General features: G+C 34.9%; 1 protein-coding gene across 3 annotated transcripts in view; it reads left to right on the top strand.

Moving 5' to 3' along the window:
• The first annotated feature begins 4,124 nt into the window (after positions 1 to 4,124).
• LOC136035483 (cilia- and flagella-associated protein 251-like) overlaps positions 4,125 to 23,833 on the top strand; it is an 80,613-nt gene continuing 60,904 nt past the window's right edge. Inside the window, exon 1 of one of the 3 annotated variants that reach the window (XM_065717299.1) lies at positions 4,125 to 4,332. In XM_065717299.1, coding sequence (XP_065573371.1) covers positions 4,254 to 4,332 — 79 coding nt within the window. In that variant the 5' untranslated portion in view covers positions 4,125 to 4,253. Of the gene's footprint in view, positions 4,333 to 21,938; positions 22,013 to 22,581; positions 22,693 to 23,833 lie in introns of those variants that run through there. The other 2 variants (XM_065717300.1, XM_065717301.1) reach the window with 2 other exon arrangements.

Raw genomic sequence — 23,833 nt, 5'->3', positions numbered from 1 at the left:
AACGTAATTTTCAAAAATAAAATTTCTTGAAAGTGTTATCACCAGAAATAGTGAATGGACACTGAGGAATATGGCAATCCGTGAGCCATTTCTAGGCAAATCGAGGGGTAAATAAAAAAACATGCATTGCTTCAAAGAAAATGCATTCCGGTATCAGTATTTATATTCTGCATTCATACAAAAATACTGAAAATTCATCTATTTATGCTTACATATGTTTTTACTGTGCATCGTGTCGACGTTTCTTAAGGCTCTTATCATTGAACTTTTTCTATTTATATTAGGTTAAGACTTTTGTAAGATTTACTTAAAATTACCAAAAAAATTCTTTTTAATAAAGTTGTTTGCATGTTCACAGTATCCTGCTACTTCAACTACCCCGCCACATGTTTTTCAAACATATTCTACATCTTAGAAAGGGTGTCCTGGCCAAACCCAAAGAAGAAAAATAAAGATTTAAAAGAAATAATGGTATTTTCCTCGGTAATAAAAACAGCGGCAATTTGAAATTCAGATGCAGCTGAAGTCTCGCGACTTCGAAATAGGATTTTTCGTTGTTTACTTTGGCAAAGAAGATATCCTAGTGAAAAAAATCAACCGCGACAAAAATTTCTGGCAACAGAAAATGTTTCAGAAGCTCCATAGATTTTCTATGAGGGCTTTGTTACCTGAAATTGTGGACGAAAGAGTGCCACGTAATATGGCGATCCATGAGCCATTCCTGGGCGAGTCGACGGATAAATAAAACACTCAGACATTCAGATTAGGCTAGATAGGTTAGTTTCTAGCTGAATTAACTTATATTTATGTATGCAATTACTCTATATTGTGACTCAATATACGTTTCTTAGCAGTCCTGTCATTAAAATTTCTCTATTCAGCTTAGGATAAGACCCTGGTAGGGCGCGGTTTTGAATTTGATTTTCGACGAAAATCTTCAAGTTGTTTATGTATTTATAATATCCAGATAATTTTCCGCCCCACAACCCAAGGAGAACATTTTTGAACTCGACTTTCCAGGATTTTTTAATTCTTTGTACATTTACAGTTTCTGGCTAATGCCCCCCCGGATGATTCCCTCATTAGACGGCTACCCCTCATAAATTCTCTTTTCGCATGAAATTTTCCAGGAGACGCAAATAAAATTCTTGATTTGATCTTGATAACTAAGTCTCTTGGAGAGGTTACTAATTTTCTCCTTTGACCAATTTACCGACATGAGAGAGATTGAAAATCGAGCAATAAGTTTTAGGTACCGTATCCTACAGCGTACTGTAGCGTAGATTAAATGAAGGAGCCTTTACAGAACTAAAGTGTACCGATTTGGAGACGCAAATAAAATTCTTGATTTGATCTTGATAACTAAGTCTCTTGGAGAGGTTACTAATTTTCTCCTTTGACCAATTTACCGACATGAGAGAGATTGAAAATCGAGCAATAAGTTTTAGGTACCGTATCCTACAGCGTACTGTAGCGTAGATTAAATGAAGGAGCCTTTACAGAACTAAAGTGTACCGATTTGGAGACGCAAATAAAATTCTTGATTTGATCTTGATAACTAAGTCTCTTGGAGAGGTTACTAATTTTCTCCTTTGACCAATTTACCGACATGAGAGAGATTGAAAATCGAGCAATAAGTTTTAGGTACCGTATCCTACAGCGTACTGTAGCGTAGATTAAATGAAGGAGCCTTTACAGAACTAAAGTGTACCGATTTGGAGACGCAAATAAAATTCTTGATTTGATCTTGATAACTAAGTCTCTTGGAGAGGTTACTAATTTTCTCCTTTGACCAATTTACCGACATGAGAGAGATTGAAAATCGAGCAATAAGTTTTAGGTACCGTATCCTACAGCGTACTGTAGCGTAGATTAAATGAAGGAGCCTTTACAGAACTAAAGTGTACCGATTTGTGAGGCACTTGGGTAAATGTTGTTTTCATAGAATTTGTTTTTAATCTCTTTGATCACTCGGGTTTAATAAGAAAAAATATTTAACATAGAAGCCGAAAGCGATTGGGCCTGTCATGCCTGTATTTAATGGTCCTGTAGAATTCTTTCAGCTAATCCACTTACTTGGTGGATTAGTTTTAAGCAAAAAAAGTTGAATCAAAGTGAAAAATTTGACAAAAGTGGACAGCACCCCATCTATAAGGCCCGGGGCAGCTGCTTTGGCTGTCTCTCCCACAGTATCATGTCTAATCTTTCACAGTATTTTTCCTTGCTAAGTGGGTAAATAAGCCGTAAAATAATAAAGGTAAAGGTAAAGAATATGGCATTAGACTTTACAGTCCCTTCCGGCGGTGCTGATCTCCGTTCCTTGGCCCTTCATCCAGGAAGTGCAATTGGGGGATGGGGGCCAACCATCCTGTGCTTTCGCACACCCTTCCTGTTTATCTTCCCCAGATTTCTCCAGGTACCCATTTAGAGCTGGGTCGACTCTGGCTGAACTTACAGAGTCACGCCGCTGACCCGCGTCCCAAACTCAATAATTAGCTATACTAGGATTCGAATCTTCGCCCTCTCAGTCAAAGGTAAATAAATATAAAAATAATAAAAAACAAGAGATGAGAGGTCATATGGCACTTGTGGCGACGTTGGAAGAGCCAAGAGCTCATATGATATGAGCTCTAGCAAAATTCTAAGAATCAATAGATTGCTTTAAAAGGAAAATCAGAGGCTTAATGCCGGTCGGGATTTAAAATAAGAGCTCTGGGTCAAGAGGTCCTTATAAATATCAAAATTCATTAAGATCTGATCACCCACTCGTAAGTTAAAAATACCTCAATCTTTCTAATTTTTCCTTTCCCTTCAACCCCCCCCCCACATGGTCGAATCGGGGAAAACGACTTTATCAAGTCAGTGCAGCTCCCTGACACCCCTACCAATTTCCATCGTCCTAGCACGTCCAGAAGCGCCAAACTCGCCAAAGCACTGAACCCCACCACCTTACTCCCCCAAAGAGAGTGGATTCAGTCCGGTTACGTCAATCACATATCTCCGACATTTATAAGCTTTTTCTAAGATTTCCGATTTCCCTCTCTAACTCCCCCCAGTGTCAACAAATCTGGTTGGAATTTGAAATAAGAGCTGTGAGACACGAGTTCCTTCTAAATATCAAATTTCATTAAGATCCGGTCACCCGTTCTTAAGTTAAAAATACCTCTATTATTCTAGTTTTTCCAAAGTCACAACCCCCAGCTCCCCCAAAGAGAACGGATCCGTACCAACTATGTCAATCTCGTATCTATAACTTGTGCTTATTCTTCCCACCAAATTTCATCCCGATCCCTCCACTCTAAGCGTTTTCCAACATTTTAGCCCCCCCCAACTCTCCCGAATGTCAGCAGATCCGGTCGGGATTTAAAATAAGAGCTCTGAGACACGATATCCTTCCAAACATCAAATTTCATTAAGATCTGATCACTCGTTCGTAAGTTAAAAATACCTCATTTTTTATTTTTCAGAATTAACCCTCCTCCCCCCAACTCCCCCGAAGAGAGCGGATCCGTTCCGGTTATTTCAATCACGTATCTATGACTTATTATTATTTTTACCGCCAAGTTTCATCCCGATCCCTCCACTCTAAGCGTTTTCCAAGATTTTAGGCTCCCTCTCAACTCCTCTCCAATCTCATCGGATCCTGTCGGGATTTAAAATAAGAGTTCTAAGACCGGTATCCTTCCAAACATCAAATTTCATTAAGATCCTATCACCCGTTCGTAAGTTAAAAATACTTCATTTTTTCAATTTTTTTAATTAACCGCCCCCCTCCCACTCCCTCCCAAATGGTCATATCGAGAAAATAACTATTTCTAATTTAATCTGGTCCGGTCCCCGATTCGCCTGCCAAATCTCATCGTCCTAGCTTACCTGGAAGTGCCTAAAGTAGCAAAACCGGGACAGACCGACAGACCGACAGAATTTGCGATCGCTACATGTCACTTGGTTAATACCAAGTGCCATAAAAATCCGCAGTGACAAACCAAATCATAGTAAATTTGAAAAACCTGCTTTTATTCATATATGGTTTCAAGAAAACTAATTACACCCACCTACTTCACAAATAAAGATTCGCACCTTTTTTTCAATATTTTGCTATCTCAAAGAACAAACTAACACTCGAGCCCGCGGCGGCGCATGCTTTACATTTCTATTGACTTGGTCTCAGTCTCCATAGAGGCTAGCCTCGCCAAAAGCGTAGCTACTAATATTTACAATCACTGCTCATATTTTACTTTAGCTTTGTTAAAATGGAGATTGAAAAGAAAAAGGAAATTGGAGATAAAATGGAGAACCATGGATTAGAAGGTCCGGGAAACAATCATAAAGGTAGGATTACTTGTAGTACTTAAAACCTAGAGGGTTAGGCATATGAAAAATAACTACCTGTGAGTGATAGTGACAAATTTGATTTTCTATTCCCATGACTGCTGCTATCTGGGTACCATTTTGGTAGGGCCAATTTTCTGCGGTTGTAGTTTCCCATAAAGGTATACTTAGTACAACTTTGCTTTGGTGTAGTTCTACCAGGTTGTCAAGTCGGCATCGCTTCAATCGTTCACTGAAAGGAAAAGTTAAAGGAATTAAAATTCTATTGGTGAGCCAATGGTCCTCCTTGGTGCCATAAAACTATAAATAGTTTTGACGCAACCAGTCATAATAATAGTCATCATTGGTGACAATTGAGGGAAAATGAATTAAAAGTTAAAGAAATATGATGCCAAAAAAGACTATATGATACTAAAAATATTCATCACCACCCCTTTTAATTCTATACCTGAAGAAACTGATGGACTAATGAAACAGGCTAATGAATTTCAAAAATCGATTCAGCATGAAATAAACCTTCTGGGGTATAATATTTATTGAGATACAAAACTAGCAGGAAGAATATAACTAAAGGAAAAGATTTCACATAGGGGTATTCTCATCAAGACTCTGTTCAAGGGAGTGGTTAAGGGATTTGAGCCCATCCCCCTTAAATGTTTTCCCGACTCGTAAAAACGTAATAAAGTCTTTTATGTAAACCTCCCCTACACCATAAACAATATCCACCACCCGGGAAAATTGTAGATAAGGCCTTGATTCTCCTGCTAAAATTAGGCAAGGTGTATAGGGGATATCATTCATAATAAATGATGACGATTGATCCGCTACCATCGCTTGACGTTCGCTATTCCGGTAAGCCTGTCTCTTCCTACCTCGTACCTCGACTGCTCCCCTGTATGAGAGCGCGCATTGTGGTCGTGCCTTTGCATTGCCACCATGCACATCTAGGGGTTGTTTGACTCCCTAGAATTCCCCCTTCCTCTATATTTTTAAAAAAGCTTTGGGGGGGGTATCTTTATTGAAAAATCTCTTTTTTAGCATTTTCCTTGAAAAAAATAATCCCTCCTCCCAAAGACATTGACCCCCCTTTCTTCCTAAAGTTTTAGTGAATTGATACCAAAGTGTTCAGCATTTTGTAGTCATTTGAATTTCTTTTATATGTGCACAATACTGAATTTTTTCTGAAATTGAAGATTTTTTTCGGTGTGCCCTGAGAGCTGATTTATTTTTGGGCGAAACACCCAAATTTGTATGTACTATAGTTTCCCGGGAAAATTTTGTAGGACAGGGGGAGCCCCTAAGGAGATTAGTAGGGAATTTTATATAGTCAATATTGTAATAATAGGTGTGTTATTACAACAACCAATGACAGCATAAAGCCACCAGGGGAGAACAGTACTGCGCACACTCTAATCTTTAATCTTTTTTTTTTTTTTCATTTTTGTTCTTCACTTTCGTTTTGTAATTTTCTTGGCCGCTTATCTGTGAACCGCATATTTCTTTATTCTTCACTTTTCGGTTTTGACTCGTAATTGTCGTCTTCATAAGTGTCCTAACCATATATTTATTGTCCCTCATTTTTATTATTTAATGACTTGTTTTGTTATGATATGTTTTGTTATGTTTATGATAATTTTGTTATTTAAAATATCATATTTAATGGTCTAGAAGACTGATCATTTTCAATCATTGTGAATTTACATTTTTCATGTCATCCTCTGGAGCTTATCTCATTTGAGGATTCAACTTGTTTCTTTTAATCAATAATATGAAAAAAACTTCGTTTTCTTAAAGAGTTAAAGAGGCTGCTTCCCAAAGTCGAACCTTAAAACGTACAGGAATTAGAAGAGGCAGTTGGGGGGCTCCCGCCCCCCAAACCCCCAGCTTTTAAAGACTCTTTTGTACAGGTTTTTTGTTTTTTTGCTAACCCCCAGCTCTTGGCTTCGGAAAGGCCCTCTTTTAATAAACAAAAAATTGAAATGAATGAATAATGGAATAACTTCGAAAAATGTTAAACACAAGAGGACAGGAGAACCATTGCGCCGAAACTAGTAATTAGTAACAATGAAGTCCCCCCCCCAAAAAAAAAACCTGTACCAAAGAGTCTTTAAAAGCTGGGGGTTTGGGGGGCGGCAGCCCCCCAACTGCCTCTTCTAATTCCTGTACGTTTTAAGGTTCGACTTTGGGACGCAGCCTCTTTAACTCTTTAAGAAAACGAAGTTTTTTTCATATTATTTCTGTACGTTTTTCTACAATCCATGGTGGATGTAATTTAATAATTCCTGTACTCCTCGTACAGGAATTAGGAGAGGAACTTGGGTGGCTGCCGCCCCCCCCCGCTTTTAAATCATTGTATAAAATAGAAAAAAATAGATAGAATGACCGAAATGTTTCTTTTGCTCATAAGAAGCTAATATTCTGTTATCTCTCAAATGATAAGCTGTCCAGGTGTTATCAAAATTTTTTTGATGTTGTGAAAAAAAACCGCCCGTAAGGGACTTGAACCCTTGACCAAAGGATTAAAAGTCTCACGCTCTACCAACTGAGCTAATAACTTGCATGTGTGTAAATATAACTTCTCAATAGCTTTTAAAAATTTCAAATTAACATGGGCTCTTATGGAGAGAAATCCGTTAATTAAATAGCTAATGGGTGGTTTCTGGAAAACAGGGAAGGAGTTATCGGATCGAGCTGAAATTTCGCGGATAAGCTCCTGGGCCGTAGGGGACCTTAACTTGTGAATTTCAGCCCGATCGGACAACGTTAAAAGGGGTGGGTGGGTTGGAGGGTCGAAACTTTCGGGGGGTTAAGATTTTCCTACGAGACTTTCCAGGAAAATTACTCGGAGAATTCCGCATCGAATGAGTCTTCGTACACCCAGATCCGATGTCGGATGTGACCTGTAGGCGTCTAGGAAAAAAAGTAAATGAATTTTAAGTGGCTATGCGTGGTTTCTGGAAAACAGGGAAGGAGTTATCGGATCAAGCTGAAATTTCGCGGATAAGCTCCTGGGCCCTAGGGGACCTTAACTTGTGAATTTCAGCCCGATCGGACAACGTTAAAGGGGGGCTTGGGTTGACAGGTTGAAACTTTCGGCCATATTTTCCCCATGAAGGAAAAGTTGGAGGGGGATGACATTTTGCAGGTTTCTTAGTTGGAGCTCGGGCTACGAAATGCATCCCTCCCCATCCGTCTGCGACCACTGGAACCGAAGATCGCTTAACATTGTCGTGTGTCGCCTCTTTATAGAGGCACGAGTGTGCCTCCTTGATTATTAATTTACGTTTCGGTCATCTAGATATCATGAAACTGCTGAAAACACCTTTTTTGAATAGACTCTTTACATTTATTAGTATTTTATGCTTAGCTATGTTTCTTGTGTGTTTATACACTCGTCATAGATACTAAAAACGATAGAACCACTCCTGAGACAGAAATGACGTATTTGTGCTCTTGATATGTGCTCATAAAAAAGACGTTATTCATATGAATTTCTTTCGAAATGCATCCTCTTAACAAATTTTCTCAAACTTGTGACCCATGTAGAGTGACTTTTTCAAGCCAGAAAATATCAATATACAAATTTTCGAAAAAAAAAAGTACGGAGTCGTTTTCAAGAAAAAATTTAAGGCCCTTTATCTGGCCCTGTAAACATATTCATAAGCATCTAACCTCTAATTAATTAATCGGCATATCTCGAATATCGATTCACCACGCTATCAGCATCAGAGGTCATGCTCTTCTTCAGTCCTTTTAGAAACGTCACTAGCCCCTCCTTGCAAGGTGTTCTTCACTTCCAAATTGTCAAACTTATTTTCTATGTTTATTTTGACATTTTTTGCAGTGAATTTGTCATTTGTCAATTCTTCCATTGAAAATGTAAAAAAAAGTATTTTCAATTAAGATGTTCCAAATAAATCATTTTCAAAACTAAAAGGGGAAAAAATTTGAAGGACACATCTCCTTCCTGCAATTGACGCCACTACTTTTGTTTCTATATTAATTTGTACAACTTTGTTATCGTTAAATACTTATCTCAAAATGTTTTGTGCATCTCTTTTTAACACGTCCCTTATTATTAACTGAGGCGCCGTTCCTATATTATTATTTGTACTAGTAGTCAAACTTCCGAAAAAAAAGCTGTTGCATGTGCATCTTCTTTTGGCGATTGGCTCCACTAAATCTCGCGATTTATCAATCTTCAGAGAGAACAAATTTCTTAAACGAGTTTTCCTTGTATCCCTGACGACACCATGAGGTTTCAACTTCTTATTTTTCCAATGACAATATAACAACAAAAATAACCTAGGGGAAAAATATAGGGAGCAATCGCCCCTTATCTATCCCAAATTGCCACCCCTGACACATAGTTATAATAAAATAAAAAAAACAATTGATTTCTTACGCTAAGTTACCAGTAAAAAGAAAAGGATTAAGGTATTTCCAATTATACAAGGAACATTTCAAAAAGCCAGATACACCGAACATGTAAAGCGGAAGTTCTTCTCATAACAACTACCATGAAAAGGCGTCTGACTAATAAATATATTATATTCCGGCCATTATGTTAAATCTGGCTTTTACCTTGACTGTGGTAACTCAAAAGACGTTTTGTGAAACGTCTACGGTTTTAAAAGTAAGAAAGTCAATAGATTAATCAGAATTACGTCCTCACATCTCATTCTATAAAATAAAAAGAACTTTTTTTTCAACTGAATTTAAGGAGCAACAACAAAACTTTAAACGAAAAGAAATTGCTTAGTATGTGAAGGGGGCCGTCTCTTCCTCAACCCTCGTTCTTTAGGCCACAATTTTAAAGCTCACTAAAAACAGGCAAAAAATTGGAGAAAGTGAGAAAAAGTCAAACTTTAGCGTAAATAGCAAGGAGTAAGGAAGAGGCAGACCTCCCAAATAGAGAAAACTTCTATTGGCTTTAAGCTTCAATGCTGCTCCTTACTTTCAATTGGAGAAATTTCTTCTTCTTTTAATTTAATTTCTGACAGTTTTTTAAATCATGCCAGGAAATCAAAATTTTCTCCACAAACTGTGATACAGCTACCGAAGAGAGAATAATGAGGACTTTTTTCCCAAGACAGTGAACCAACAAAACCTATTTGAATATTTCGGCCCTATTTCTAAGGGCCGTCTTCAGCAAAGAAAATAAGAAACAATAAAAAACTTACAATAAAAGTTTTTCGTTAAAAATCCATTCTTTTTTTTTAAGATAGCCTTGGCATCATTACTTCTTAACGAAAAGTTTAGCCAAGACTGTGTGATAAAAGCTAAAAATTTTACAAGCTAAAAAGGTTCATTCATTGAACTAACTGTATTTATTAAAAATTGGAATAATTTCTTATTGCGATATTTGCCTTCTCTGCAGCTAATCTTGTAGTTCTCTTGGCATTGGGCTTGTTTTTATTCGTTCCTATTTTTGTTTTATTTTGAATTAGATTATTTTCTGTAATTAGTATTGTGTACAAAGGGTTGAGTGTGTATCTTAGTGTTGCTGTAATCTTATTCCTAAATTTTGGCGGGTTCGACCAATGTAATGATTTCCACAACTACATGGTATTTGATACACCCCTTTTAGACGAGTAACTGGGGTTTTATCCTTACCAGAATTGAGAAGATTCATTATAATTAAATTACTTGTGAATACAACACGTAAATTGTTTCTTAAACAAACTTTTTTCAGTTTTGAAGTAATTTTCGGAATATAAGGTAGGTAAATCGTGCTTGTGGGATTATTCGAATCGTTTTCTGGTGTGGGATTTAAGGCTTTAAAAGAATGCTTCTTTAATCTTTGAGCAATAACAGTATTTATGAGAGAAATTGGGTACCCGTTGCCAAAAAGTATGTCTGTAATAAAATTTAATTCTTTTTTAATATACGTTTCTGAACAGATATTAAGTACTCTGTCATATGATTTTTCCATTGACACAAAAGTTTTGAACAAACTCCGTAATGATTCCTCAATAATAATCACTAAAGCCGATAAAAGCAACTCTTTAGTAATTATGAATAAAACAGATTATGATAGTAAAATCCAGTCACATTTAAATGATACAAACACTTATGTTAAATCAACCCATGACCAGACTGATCAATTTGCTCAAAAAGTTATAAAAGAATTGAAAACTCTGAAAGAAAATGGCAGAATCCCTCCACAGTTGAACAATAAATCTCTCCCTCGTGGTGTTTTTTGCTCAAAGTTTAATGGATTACCAAAATTGCACAAACAAGGCATTCCTCTAAGACCCATTGTAGCTAGTACAAAATCACCTGCCTCAAACATTGGAAAATGGTTGTGCACTGCATTTAAACCATTGCTTCACTCCCAAAAATCTTATATAAAAAATTCAGTTGATCTTGTAGAAAAATTGAAACAGATAAACATTTCTGAAAATTCCATATTAAGCAGCTTTGACATAGTTTCCATAAATACTATTATTGATGTTTCAACATCTGAACAATTATTACGAAATAAACTAGAAAACAATTATTATCTAATCGAAGAGTCAGCGATAGGTCTAGGCATTGATGTTCTCATGTATTTGGTTAAATTATGTAACAAATATTCCATGCACTTCCAGTTTCGAGATTCACACTACAAACAGGTAAGGGGCCTTCCTATGGGAGCCCCTCTATCAGGCCTACTCGCAAATATTTTCGTCGATAATCTTGAAAATTGGGCCCTGGATTCGTATTTTATTAATCATGTGTTTTGGGGACGTTTCATGGACGATGTAATTTCAGTTTGGAATTATGGCAAAAGTGAACTTAAAGGTTTTCTAGAACATTTAAATACTTACGATAGAAACCTGCAATTTACTCTAGAGACCGAAACAGATGGAGAAATACCAATTTTTAGATGTATTAATAATACATAGTGTGAATAAACTTGATTTTACGGTTTACAGAAAACCTACGCATAATAACAGATACCTTCACTTCAAATCCAACCATCCTCCACAGGTTAAAAGAGGTGTAGTAATATCTCTTGTGGATAGAGTACTTAATATCTGTTCAGAAACGTATTTTAAAAAAGAATTAAATTTTATTACAGACATACTTTTTGGCAACGGGTACCCAATTTCTCTCATAAATACTGTTATTGTTCAAAGATTAAAGAAGCATTCTTTTAAAGCCTTAAATCCCACACCAGAAAACGATTCGAATAATCCCACAAACACGAATTACCTACCTTATATTTCGAAAATTACTTCAAAACTGAAAAAAGTTTGTTTAAAAAACAATTTACGTGTTGTATTCACAAGTAATTTAAGTATAATGAATCTTCTCAATTCTGGTAAGGATAAAACCCCAGTTACTCGTCTAAGAGGGGTGCATCAAATACCATGTAGTTGTGGAAATTATTACATTGGTCGAACCCACCAAAATTTAGGAACAAGATTACAGCAACACAAAGAAAGTATTCAAAAAGCATTAAAATCTAGAAATAACTCCATATCTTTCGATTCAGCTTTAAGCAATCATATTTTTGAAAATCCAAACCATTATGTTCTATTTGACGAATCAATTCTAATTAGCAATGACCTAGGAATCAAACAAACTGTCCGCGTGGCAATCGAAATCAAACGAAACTTAAATAATAATGCATCCCTAAATAGAGACTTGGGTGAATATACACTCAACCCTATGTACACAAAATAAATTACAGAAAATAATCTAATTCAAAATAAAACAAAAATAGGAACGAATAAAAACAAGTCCAATCCCAAAAGAACTACAAGATTAGCTGCAGAAAAGGCAAATGCCACAATAAAAATTATTCCAATTTTTAATAAATACAGTTAGTTCAATGAATGAACCTTTTTAGCTTGTAAAATGTTAGCTTTTATCACACAGTCTTGGCTGAACTTTTCGTGAAGAAGTAATGATACCAAGGCTGCCTTAAAAAAAAGAATGGATTTTGAACCGAAAACTTTTATTGTAAGAGTTTTATTGTTTATTATAATCTTTGCTGAAGACAGCCCTTAGATATAGGGCTGAAATATTCAAATAGTTTTTGTTGGTTCACTGTCTTGGGAAAAAGTCCTCATTATTCTCTCTTCTGTAGTTGTATTACGGAAAGGCAGTGTTGTCTCCGTCATTACAAACTGTGATTTGAGTTTTAAGATAAGGACAAGAAGACCGTGTTTCACTTGGTGAAAAGGACGACATTTTTTTTTATCTTCAGGAAAATAACATTATTTTGTTTTATTTTTAGTGGCTATAGAAATCTAAAACATTATGAATCGGACCCCAGGGCATTTGTTACCTCATTCACATAAGGAATGCTTTTTTTTTCCAAAATTTGTCCCTTAACTGATTTACCCAAAGTCATAACCTATATATATCATTTTTCATATCGGAAAACGCGTCATTATATTTTTACAGGCAATCTTACTAAGCAAAATATAATTGAATATGTATATGCTACTTGGTCTCCAAATTTACAAACTACTATTAAAATTTTTTGCTTTCAAATGTAATATTTAATGCTAGGCAATAAGGAATCCAAGACTCGCTTCAGAGCGTCTTTCAAACAGTTCGTGGTAACGAACTTGGTAACGTGGTAACGTAAGGAGCGACCCGGCTCAATAGTAACCAAAACTCTAAAAAACGGAATTTTGATACCAATAGTTACATCAAAAGAATTGCATTTTAATGCTGATTTCATATATATAAGTTTCATCAAGTTTAGTCCTACCCATCAGAAGTTACGAGCCTTAGAAAATTTGCCTTATTCTAGAAAATAGGGGGAATACACCCCCTAAAATTAATGGTATCTTAAAGAAAATCACACCATCAGATTCAGCGTATCAGAGAACCCTACTGTATAAGTTCCAAGCTCCTATGTGGAATTTTGTATTTTTTGCCAAGACAAATCACGGATGCGTGTTTATTTTTTTTTTCCCCAGGGGTAATCGTATCGACCCAGTGGTCCTAGAATTTTGTGAGAGGGCTCATTCGAACGGAAATGAAAAGTTCTGGTGCCCTTTTTAAGTGACCAAAAAACTTTAGTGCAAAGAGCAGGGCGTTAAAGAGGGAACAGCCCCTTTCATATACGGGGTAATTTCTGTTCGTTTTAAGTTTTAATGTTGCTCCTTACTTTCAGTTAAAAAAAAACTTTTTTTTTATTTAATCTCTAAAAGCTTGGAATCAACTGATTCGTCAACAAAGAAGTTCTATTTGTCTAACCACTTCACTATATAACCAATAACCACTAAGTACTCTAACCTAACTACTTCATTATATAAATAACGATACATCAATTAGTTATACATTATCTAAAAAAAAACAAGTACTACCAAAACAACAAAAAACGATGCTTAGGTAAATTAAAGCTAACAATACAAATGCAAATGACCCGTAAAAAACAAATATTGAAAAACTAAAATTCATGTTGTTATTTTTTTTTTCTGAACTTCTTTTAAAGCTTGGAATCAACTGATTTGTCAACAAAGAAGTTTTATTTTGAAACTTCTCCTACTTATATACAAGGCTTTCAACCTTCAAGAATCTCTAATTTCAGCAGATGATTTCTGAGAACATTAAGGGGGCTGGGAGGGTAAAACATTTTTTTTCAAAGTCGTGGCCCATCTAGATAATTTTTTCGACACCGGAAAACGGTGGTAGGCAAATTTTCCCAAAAAAACTACATTGTCTTCCCGAGAAAACATTTACAGATACATATGCATAACTGTTGTATGATTGATTTATAAATTCAACATTTTCGAAAGACGTTTATCATCATTTATGAAACGCAAAAAAAAATTGTTAGAATCTTCAGAGCTTACTTACTCAATTTCTGTCTCTTGCAAAATATATTAGTACCAAAATAACGGGTTGAGAATTGCAGCAATTGATCTCTGAAGGATCTACCCATTCCCAACCTTTACATAATAAAAAAAATACAGTCTTACTAGACATTTTGGGATCACAAGTTTTTAAAGATTTTGTCTGCGTACAGACAAATTTTTTAAAAACTTCGAAAACTATGATTAGTTTAGTAGTGAAATACCTTACTGCATGAGGGTAATTCAAAACTCAGCTAATTTTGTTTGACCATTATTTGCTTTAAGATGATTGCTAAAAAATCGTAACATCAACATCAATTTTAGTGGATCTTAAATCAAGTCTAAAATAAGATGTAATGATCCAGCTAAATAGCGGTGCTTCTCACCATATTTTACCAGCTCAATATTTTTTACCGCCTGACAGTGAACATTGGAGGGGTGACGTCCCGAAATACATGACGCCCCTGTATGTAATTTGAATTATTATTGAGTAAATTTTTGTTCCATATTTCTTAGAAACCTATCGATTTTTATTCTTCCATGCAGACATAGCCAGCGGCCTTTTATTTTTTACCAGCTGAGACTGAACTTCACCAATTTAAAATATATTAAGGAACGTAAAAGGAATAGGACAAATTAAGATATATATATATATATATATATATATATATATATATATATATATATACATATATATATATATATATATATATATATATATATATATATATATACATATATATATATATATATATATATATATATATATATACATATATATATATATATATATATATATATATATATATATATATATATATATATATATATATATATATATATATATATCACACGAAACATCACATGTAATGTGACATGAATTATTATTTACTCAAGCTTTGGCTCCATATTCCTTAAAGATCTATCGATTTTATGGGCTTGCATACGGATACATATTGATTAAGGAACATCGAACGGATATTAGGGAAACTGGTTCATATTATCTGGTAAAATTTATCCTTCCCCAAGATTATTGACATGTGTTAAGTCATGTTCTAATGCTAGCGAAGAGGTGATATAGGATAAGGACGCCCAAAAAAGACCCTAATCAGATACAGGATTTTTAAATTATTGTACTACAAAAACTGTTTTTGTAACGAATTATTGTTTGAGAAGAATGCGTTATTATAAGGTGAATGTCTCATAAAAATTGAAACTCATACTAAAAAAAAGTTTGTAAAAACCATTAACGGTGAAACAAACCAATTATTATTCTTTTGGTGATTGAGGATTTTTGTAGATTACTTAGATAAAATAAAGAATTTTTTTCAAAATAAAAGAAAAGAGCGACAGTACCGAGCTAAAAACAAAATTAATTATCTCGTTTTGAAGAGGCTACCATTCCCTGCTGTCTTTACTGCAAAACAAGAAAATAAGATCAGACTGTGAATAGCACACTGTATGCAGCCTAAGCGAATATTTCGGCTATTTATGCAACAGCCGTCATCAGCGAGATAACAAACTAAATAAAACAAATAAAAAGAAAACAAATTCACTTAAAGTATCATTGATGAAATTAATTTTAGACTAAAATAGAATGGATTTTGGAAGAGTCTCAGCGTCCTCGCCTCAAATACCTTTAGCCAGGAATTCGAATTATTATTGCTGTCCTTGCTAAAATTAAACTATAATACATGCAGCATACTATTAATGCCCATTACGTATTTTCAAATTTAGGTTAACAAACAGGCGGTTCAGCAGTAGGGGGAGGGCGTGTCATATACAGGATTTTTTTTCCTGTTTTCACTTTTAGTGTCTGCTTTCAGCATTATATTGAGGTTCAACCCTAATATGAGTAGGGTTTCTTTTCTTCCTCTCTTCATCCTCCCTACTTTTCCTTTTTAAGCTAAAGTTTAACTTTTGCATAATAGATCCTCAAAGAACCACCCGCAATGAAAACTACCCATTAAAACAATATATGAGAGGAGAAGTGGTCTTGGATCCCCCCTCCAAAAAAAATCAGGGTATAATTTTCTGATTTTTCAAGAGGCAGAAGTTTTCAGACAAAGGATCCACCCAGGTCTCCTCTGGCCTTGCAAGCACGCGAATGATATATTTCATTCCACACTTAAATATCTCTGCAATAATATGGGATAGTTTACATGTTTAGACTAAAAACCTTCGTTGAAACGAAGGGAGGAGAGGGGATAGATCACCATCTATTCCAAATTTATCTGAAAGAGCTCATACAAGGGTTGAAAAACCTGGGCTCACTTATATATTTTTGAGGTTTGAGGCATCCCTTTTTCAAGGGAGGCCTTCCTTAAGAAGTATGAGGCTAACATAAAAGTTAAGAAAATTCCATTTCCAATAGTTATTAAATAATAAATAACAAGTTTTTTCAACTGAAAGTAAGGAGCGACATTAAAACTTAAAACGAACAGAAATTACTCCGTATATGAAAGAGGCTGTTCCCTCCTAAACGCCCGTTATTTATGCTAAAGTTAGACCCTTTCTCACAACTCTACTTTTTAAAACAATAAAAAAAAAACTTTACCGTAAAGAGCGGGGCGTTTAGGAGGGAACAGCCCCTTTCATATACGGAATAATTTGTGTTCCTTTAAGTTTGAATGTCGCTCCTTACTTTCAGTTGAAAAGACTTGTTTTTGTATTTAATTTCTGAACGTTTTTGAATTAATACATGTTTTGGTTTTGGCTCTCCGCACATGAATAATTGAAACGATATTTGCATATTAATTTTATGGCTAAATGGCTTTCTCATTGTTAATCGGACGATTTTGAGAAAAAGGGGTGGGGTAGGAGGCTTATTTGCCCTTCAATTTTTCGGTTTCTTAAAAAGGCAACTAGAACTTTTAATTTTCTTAGGAACGTTTTCATTAGTAATAAATATACGTAACTTCAGAATTAACTTACGTAACAACTTCTATATTCGTATATTTTTACTACGTGTATGAGAGGAATCGTCCTCTCGTCAATACCACGCTGTTAACACTAAAGCTTAAATTTTATCCCAGTTCTTCAAGAATCACCCCTGAATCACAAAGGTCGCAGAATAAATAGTTGAAATTACAAAAAATACTGTAGCGTAAAGAGCGACGTATTTAGGAGAAGGTGAACCTCCTCATATGCGTAATAATTTCTATTCGTTTTAAGTTTTAATGCTGCTCCTTACATGCAATTGAAAATACTTTTTCATATTTATTTTTTCATTGTTTTCTTTTTGAAGAATTCTAGAAAATCCTGCGCCCTCTTCATGGAATTTCTTTCCCCCATGATAAATTCTCTATGGAAAGATCATCCCACATAACCTCCTCCCCTTGGCTCCCTTCCCCCAACCAGAAAAAATCCCCCTGAAAACGTCTGTACGCTTCCCAATAATCATTTCTATATGTAAACAATGGTCAAAGTTTGTGACTTGGAGCCCCTCCTCCGGGGAATCTGGGGGAGTAAGTCATCGCTAAAGACATAATTATTAGTTTTTTCTACTATGCTGAACAAAATGGCTATCTCAAAATTATGATCTGGTGACTTTGGGAAACACTGAGTGTGGGAGGGTGCCTCCAATTTTTTGGACACTTAAAAAGGGCACTATAACTTTTAATTTCCGTTAGAATGAGCCCTTTCGTGACAGTCTTGGACCACTGGGTCGGTACGATCACCCCTGGAAAAAAAACGCAACCGTGATCGGAATTCTGGCAAAAAACACATTTTTATAGATAGGCGCTTGAAACTTCTACAGCAGGGTTCTCTGATACGCTGAATGTGATGGTGTGATTTTCGTTAAGATACTACGGCGTTCAAGGGGTATTTCCTTCTATTTTTCGAAATAAGGCAAATTTTCTCCGGCTCGTAACTTTTGATGGGTAAGACTAAATTTGATGAAACTTATATATTTAAAATCTCATTCTTTTGAAGTATTTATTAGTATCTAAATCCATTTTTTAGAGTTATGGTTACTATTAAGTAACCAAACTCTGCAAAATCTAAAAAATCTCCTTACTACAGTTTGTTAGCACGAACTGTTTGATCGTACAACTATGAAATACTGTATAACAGTATCTAAATATTATCGTCTATCTCTCTGTAATTCTTAGAAAAAAAGGTTGTCTAGGATAGATTTGAGTGTTCTCAACGGTACCATTAAACCAATGGCTCAATGACCGCTCCCCCTCTTTGACTTAGCATGTCGGTGAGGGGGATTATTCTCGTACTTGAATAATTTATATTGACATGTTACATTTTCCTAAAGTTCTATGTGGTACTGGTTTAAGCTGTCCTAGTCGAGTGGTTAGTGCGCTAAACTTGCAATCCTTCCGGGATGAGGATCGATTCTCAGAATAGTTTATTGTTTGGCTGGGGTCAACTGCGCGACTCTTTGAGCTTATTGGCCATGGTCAACCCAGCTCTAAATGAATTCCTGGGAGAGATCTAGGGAAGGTAAACAGAAATGTGTGAAAACGCACAAGATGGCTAGCTTCCAACGTGATGGAGGAACCACAAAACGGAAATTATCGCCGCCATTTCATATTAATGAGTCTAATCTGTCAGTTTTTTTTTACCTTCATAGGATAGAGATTAAATCATTTATATTCCACATAATAGGCTAAAGGTTCGATTCCAGTTGGAATTTTTTTTAATTTTGCGGACAGTTCTTTTACTACTGAAAAAGGGAAAAAGTAACAATAAATACAGAGAAAATCCAATATATCTGTTATTCCTCAAATTGAAAATTAAATGGTGTCAGAAAAAAACCCTACTAGTTCGTTTTTCAAAAACGTTTGAAAAACAACACTTTTCGTTTGAAAAACAACAGGCATAAGGCTATGGAAATCCAGCATTTGTGTTTTTCAGCAATTGAAAATTTAACAACAAAGATGTAATTCCAATGAGGTACTAGATTTTAAATTTGTTGGAACTCCAATGATTTTCACCTGTTAAGAACCCAATTTTCTCGCCCATACATTAAATAAAACTCTAACTGAATTTTTTTTCACATTATGCAATGAATTGTGGTAAGCTTCATTTGTAATTGTGCTTTGATGGATTATGAAGAAATTTTTAGATTGCACAGCAAATTTGACACTGGAAAAGAAGGGAGATTGAGACAAAATTTTGGGTTCAAAAATATTTGAAATCAGAGGTATTCATGTTCTTAAAATAAGCTTCACCAAATATTAAAGACTACATGCCTCTCATTTGAAAATTGTATCATGTTAAGAATGCAGTATTAGTTATAGCAAAGATAAGAACTATCTTATCGGCCTTTATTTATTTATATTTTATCAATTCTTTTTCTTATCATGTCTCACGAGAGTCATAATTTATAATCTTAATTGGAAAATAATAGCACACTTTATACATTGGAATAGGGATAAACTTATTCAAAACAACACAAAACAGCATAAGAAAACAAGAACTGAAAAAAGAACAGTAAATAATAAATCAGTATAAACACCCCCCAGATGGGTTAGTAGGCTGTCTTAAATAACATTAAAGTTTATGCATGTTATGCTTGTAAATGTTTAGCCTGTATTTTAGTATGTCAGCCAGGATTTTAACTTAAAATAATTTTGAAGATTTCCCAAACAAGAAAAAAAAATTATTAAATAACAAAAAAATTAGTATTTTTGTAAGATTAATGCTTTGGGACGGGAGAGGTTCTCAAGCTGACCTTGCCAAGGATACTTAACCCTGCAGTTGAAACTGAATAGAAACCAAGATATTCAGTTTCATACTTTTTTTTACAAAACTACGATAAAGGACTGGCTATCTATAATATAATAAGTATTAAGAACATGTTTAACCATCACCACTTCCACACCGACACCTTCATAGCGTACTTGCTGATGTAACATGTCGTTTTTATCTCTTCATTGTTTAATTTTAGTGGCTATCTAACGATCCCTGTAATTCTCTTTTTCACGACCAGAGTCTGAAGAGAAAACCAGGTGAAATCCGGAAACTGAACCGAACCTGAACAAGAAGAAGGATCATAAATCGTTGAGTCTTCAAATATCGGATTTCTATTAAACGGATATTAAACAGTTCGTGGTAACGAACTGTAGTAAGGAGCGACCCGGCTCAATAGTAAACGAAACTCTAAAAAACAGAATTTTGATCCTAAAAGATACATCAAAAGAATCGAATTTTCATGCTGATTCTAAATATATACGTTTCATCAAATTTAGTTCATCAAATGTCATCAAAAGTTACAAGCCTGAGAAAATTTGCCTTATTTTAGAAAATAGGGGGAAACACCCCCTAAAAGTCATAGAATCTCAACGAAAATCACACCATCGCATTCGGCGTATCAGAGAACCCATTAGCAAAAATTTCAAGCTCCTAGCTACAAAAATATGGAATTTCGTATTTTTTGCCTAAAGACAAATCACGGGTGCGTGTTTATTTGTTTGTTTTTTTTCCCCCAGGGGTCATCGTATCGACCAAGTGGTCCTGTAAAGTCGCAAGAGGGCTCATTCTAACGGAAATGAAAAGTTCTAGTGCCCTTTTTAAGTGACCAAAAAAATTGGAGTTTCTTACTGTTTTAAAAAGCAGAGGTAAGAGAAAGAGTCAAACTTTAGTGAAAAGAGCGGGGCGCTGAGGAGGAAAAGCCCCTTTCATATATGGAGTAATTTCTGTTCGTTCTAAGTTTTAATGTTGCTCCTTACTTTCATTTAAAAAAACTTGTTTTTTTCTTTTTAATAGCCTAAATAGATTAAAGTGTCCTTACTTAGCTGAGACTGTCCTTACTCGCTCGTGGGCTATTGACCAATAACCAATCGAAGAGTACTATTTTGTAGAGACCCCCTACAAGCCGGCCAACAGAAAAAAACACACTAAACGAAACGCTACTGTTTAACAGTATATGGATAGATAAGGGGAAAATAGAGAAAGGCGTGAAAAAAATATAGGGAAAAGGGCGGTGCTTCAATTTTTTTAGTACACCTAAGCTACCAGATGAAATTTTACAAACCGATTATATATGACACTCCAATACACGCATTAAAACTCCACATGCTGTTGCAATTCCTTGAATTCAAAGAAAAAAAAAGACAGCACAGAGCGGGGGAAAAATGATAAAACTTTACTTACGCAATTAATCTTGAGTCTGCTTACCGTATTCACTTTTGCATTGTCTAACGTATACACAAAAGACGCGCAAAGTTAAAAGGCACAATAGCGTTGTAGAAATATAACAATGATCAAGGGTATTATAATATGGCATTTAATAAACAATATTCGCCAGAAAAAAGTAAACGTAAAAATAGAAATTTCAAAAATTTTATCTAGAAACGTTGAGATGGAAACTTTTTAACAAAAATTAACAAAAAATTAATCAAAATTATTATTAATAAAATTAAATTATATTTTGTTAAAAATAACTTTTTAACAAAAATTATAGGCAAAATATGTTTTCCAAAATCAAAGCAGGACAATTTTCAACTGAAAACGCCGAAAAGGGGTATTTTTCAATAATAAATACCAAAGAAAAAATGTTTTCAGAATGTAGAGGAGCAAAAAAAGAACATAGCGGAGGGAAATTACCCTTTTCTTTCAATTGCCGCCATTGCAAGACTACGCTCAATTTATGAACTAAGCATTGACTATTAAATATGCAGATCACGTTGTGCAGAGATCTTATTAAAAGACTACAAATGTCAGAAAAAATTACATGATTTAGCCTTCCTCTAAGAGGCAATTTATATGAGCTTTGCAATCTTGAAAATTAATAAGAACCCAGGAATTGATAATATTCTTTTCATTTGAGCTTGAAAGAATGGTTTTATTCGGTGACTAAACTCGTACAGACTCTACAAAATACAGCATAAAATATCGGATGTTTAAAGAAAACAAAAGTAAGTATCACAAAGAAATAGGTAAAAAACAAGAAAAAGGTAAAATTTACTAAAAGAAGATGGATAAAAAAGCAAAGAAAACTTGAAAGAGAAGAAAAAGTCTTTATACAATATTCAGTCTTTTGTCTTCAAATATGCTAAATATGCGTGTTGAAGCTTTGAAATATACCAATTAATATAAATATTCAATTATAACAGTATACTTATAACATATATATAATCATTATAACATTTTAATCAGAAGTTCTAGTGCCCTTTTTAAGAGTCAAAAGTGACTAAAGGGCAACTAGCCCTCCACACTCTTTTCTCTCAAATACATTCGAAAAAATAAGTTTGAAATAGCCATTTTGTTAAAAACAGTTCAAAGATCATAAATCAAAAGATCATAAAACTTATACTCAATTTAATTAAAAATGATCTAACAAAATATTTTACTATACTGATTTATAATAGTATTGAACCAGCTACGAAAAGGCCTTTGAGACAGACTGCTATAAAAGCAAGGTTGGCTCCGAGAAATTGCATTTAATCACTTTGTTCTCTTTACTTTGAATGAATTTATATTCTCACTTCATTCTTTTTGTCAGTGCTGGTCGAACTTCGTTGAAATAAGGATACTAGGGCTGTTTTTTTAAAAAGTTTAAAAATATATTATTTAGTTTTAATTCTCACAATTTAATGTAAGTTTATTTATATATACATATTTTCTCTCTTGTTCTCGTATTGTGCTGAAGACGGCCCTTGGACATAGGGCCGAAATATTCACAGAACTGATTTCCACTGTCTTGAAAAGATTTTCCCTATTGTTTCTACTTTGTATGTGTTTGTTGTGGAAAGGCAGTGGGGTCTTCGTCGCTATTTTCTGGGAACGATACAACGCAAAGGACCCGGGGGCAGGTATTTTAAGTTATACCCTGGGGCATATATTGTTCTTATAGAAGAGATGCTTGTATAAACTTCAGAGCAGGCTCATTTAATTGAGCCATTTTTTTACTTTTAAAGAGTCAAAAGAGATCGAAGGGTAACTAGTCCCCTCCCACTTATTTTCCCGCAACCCATCTGATAAAAATTTTGAGATAGCCTTTTTGTTAAAAATAGTTCAAAAATCAGATAATAAAAACTCTGGGGTCGACACAAACCTCCGGGGCCCGGGGGCAGGCACTGTAAGTTATACCCTGGGAGCTTAAAGAAGGGATGCTCAAATAAATTTCAGAGAAGGCTCATTAGACTGTAAATTGGAAAATCTATTTACCTTTTTATGAGTTAAAAGGGATCGAAGGGTATCTATCTTCCCCCTACACCCACACCCTCTTTTCCTCAAATGCATCCGATCAACATTATCAGATTACTAGCTTGTTTGAAATAGTCCAACAATAAGATAGCAAAACTTTGGTGTCAAAATACCCCCCCCCCAGAGCCCGGGTAAGGGATGTAACTTATGCCCTGGGGTACATAAGTGTTCTTATGGAAGACGTGGTCGCATAAATCTCGGAAGGGACTCAAATGATGAAAAATTGAAAGTTCTAATTCTCTTTTTAAGAATCAAAAGTGATCTGATGACAACTAGACCCCCCCCCCTTTAACCCTCTTTTCCCCAAAGGCGTCAAATCAAATATTTCATATCGCCATTTTGCTCAAAATAGACCAAAAACCATATAACAACAAGAGCTAAGAGCTCATATGGCACTTGTGACGAGGCGAGAAGAGCTAAGAGCCAAGAGGTCATATGGTATGAGCTCTAACAAAATTCTAAGAATCAATAGATTGATTTAAAAGGAAAATCAGAGGGTTAATGCCGGTTGGGATTTAAAATAAGAGATT

Source organism: Artemia franciscana, chromosome 14 (genome assembly GCF_032884065.1).
Source record: "Artemia franciscana chromosome 14, ASM3288406v1, whole genome shotgun sequence".
In the NCBI taxonomy this organism is placed as follows: Eukaryota; Metazoa; Arthropoda; class Branchiopoda; order Anostraca; family Artemiidae; genus Artemia; species Artemia franciscana.
Note: the sequence above shows the minus strand (reverse complement) of the source record. Positions and strands in the feature narration are given on the sequence as shown.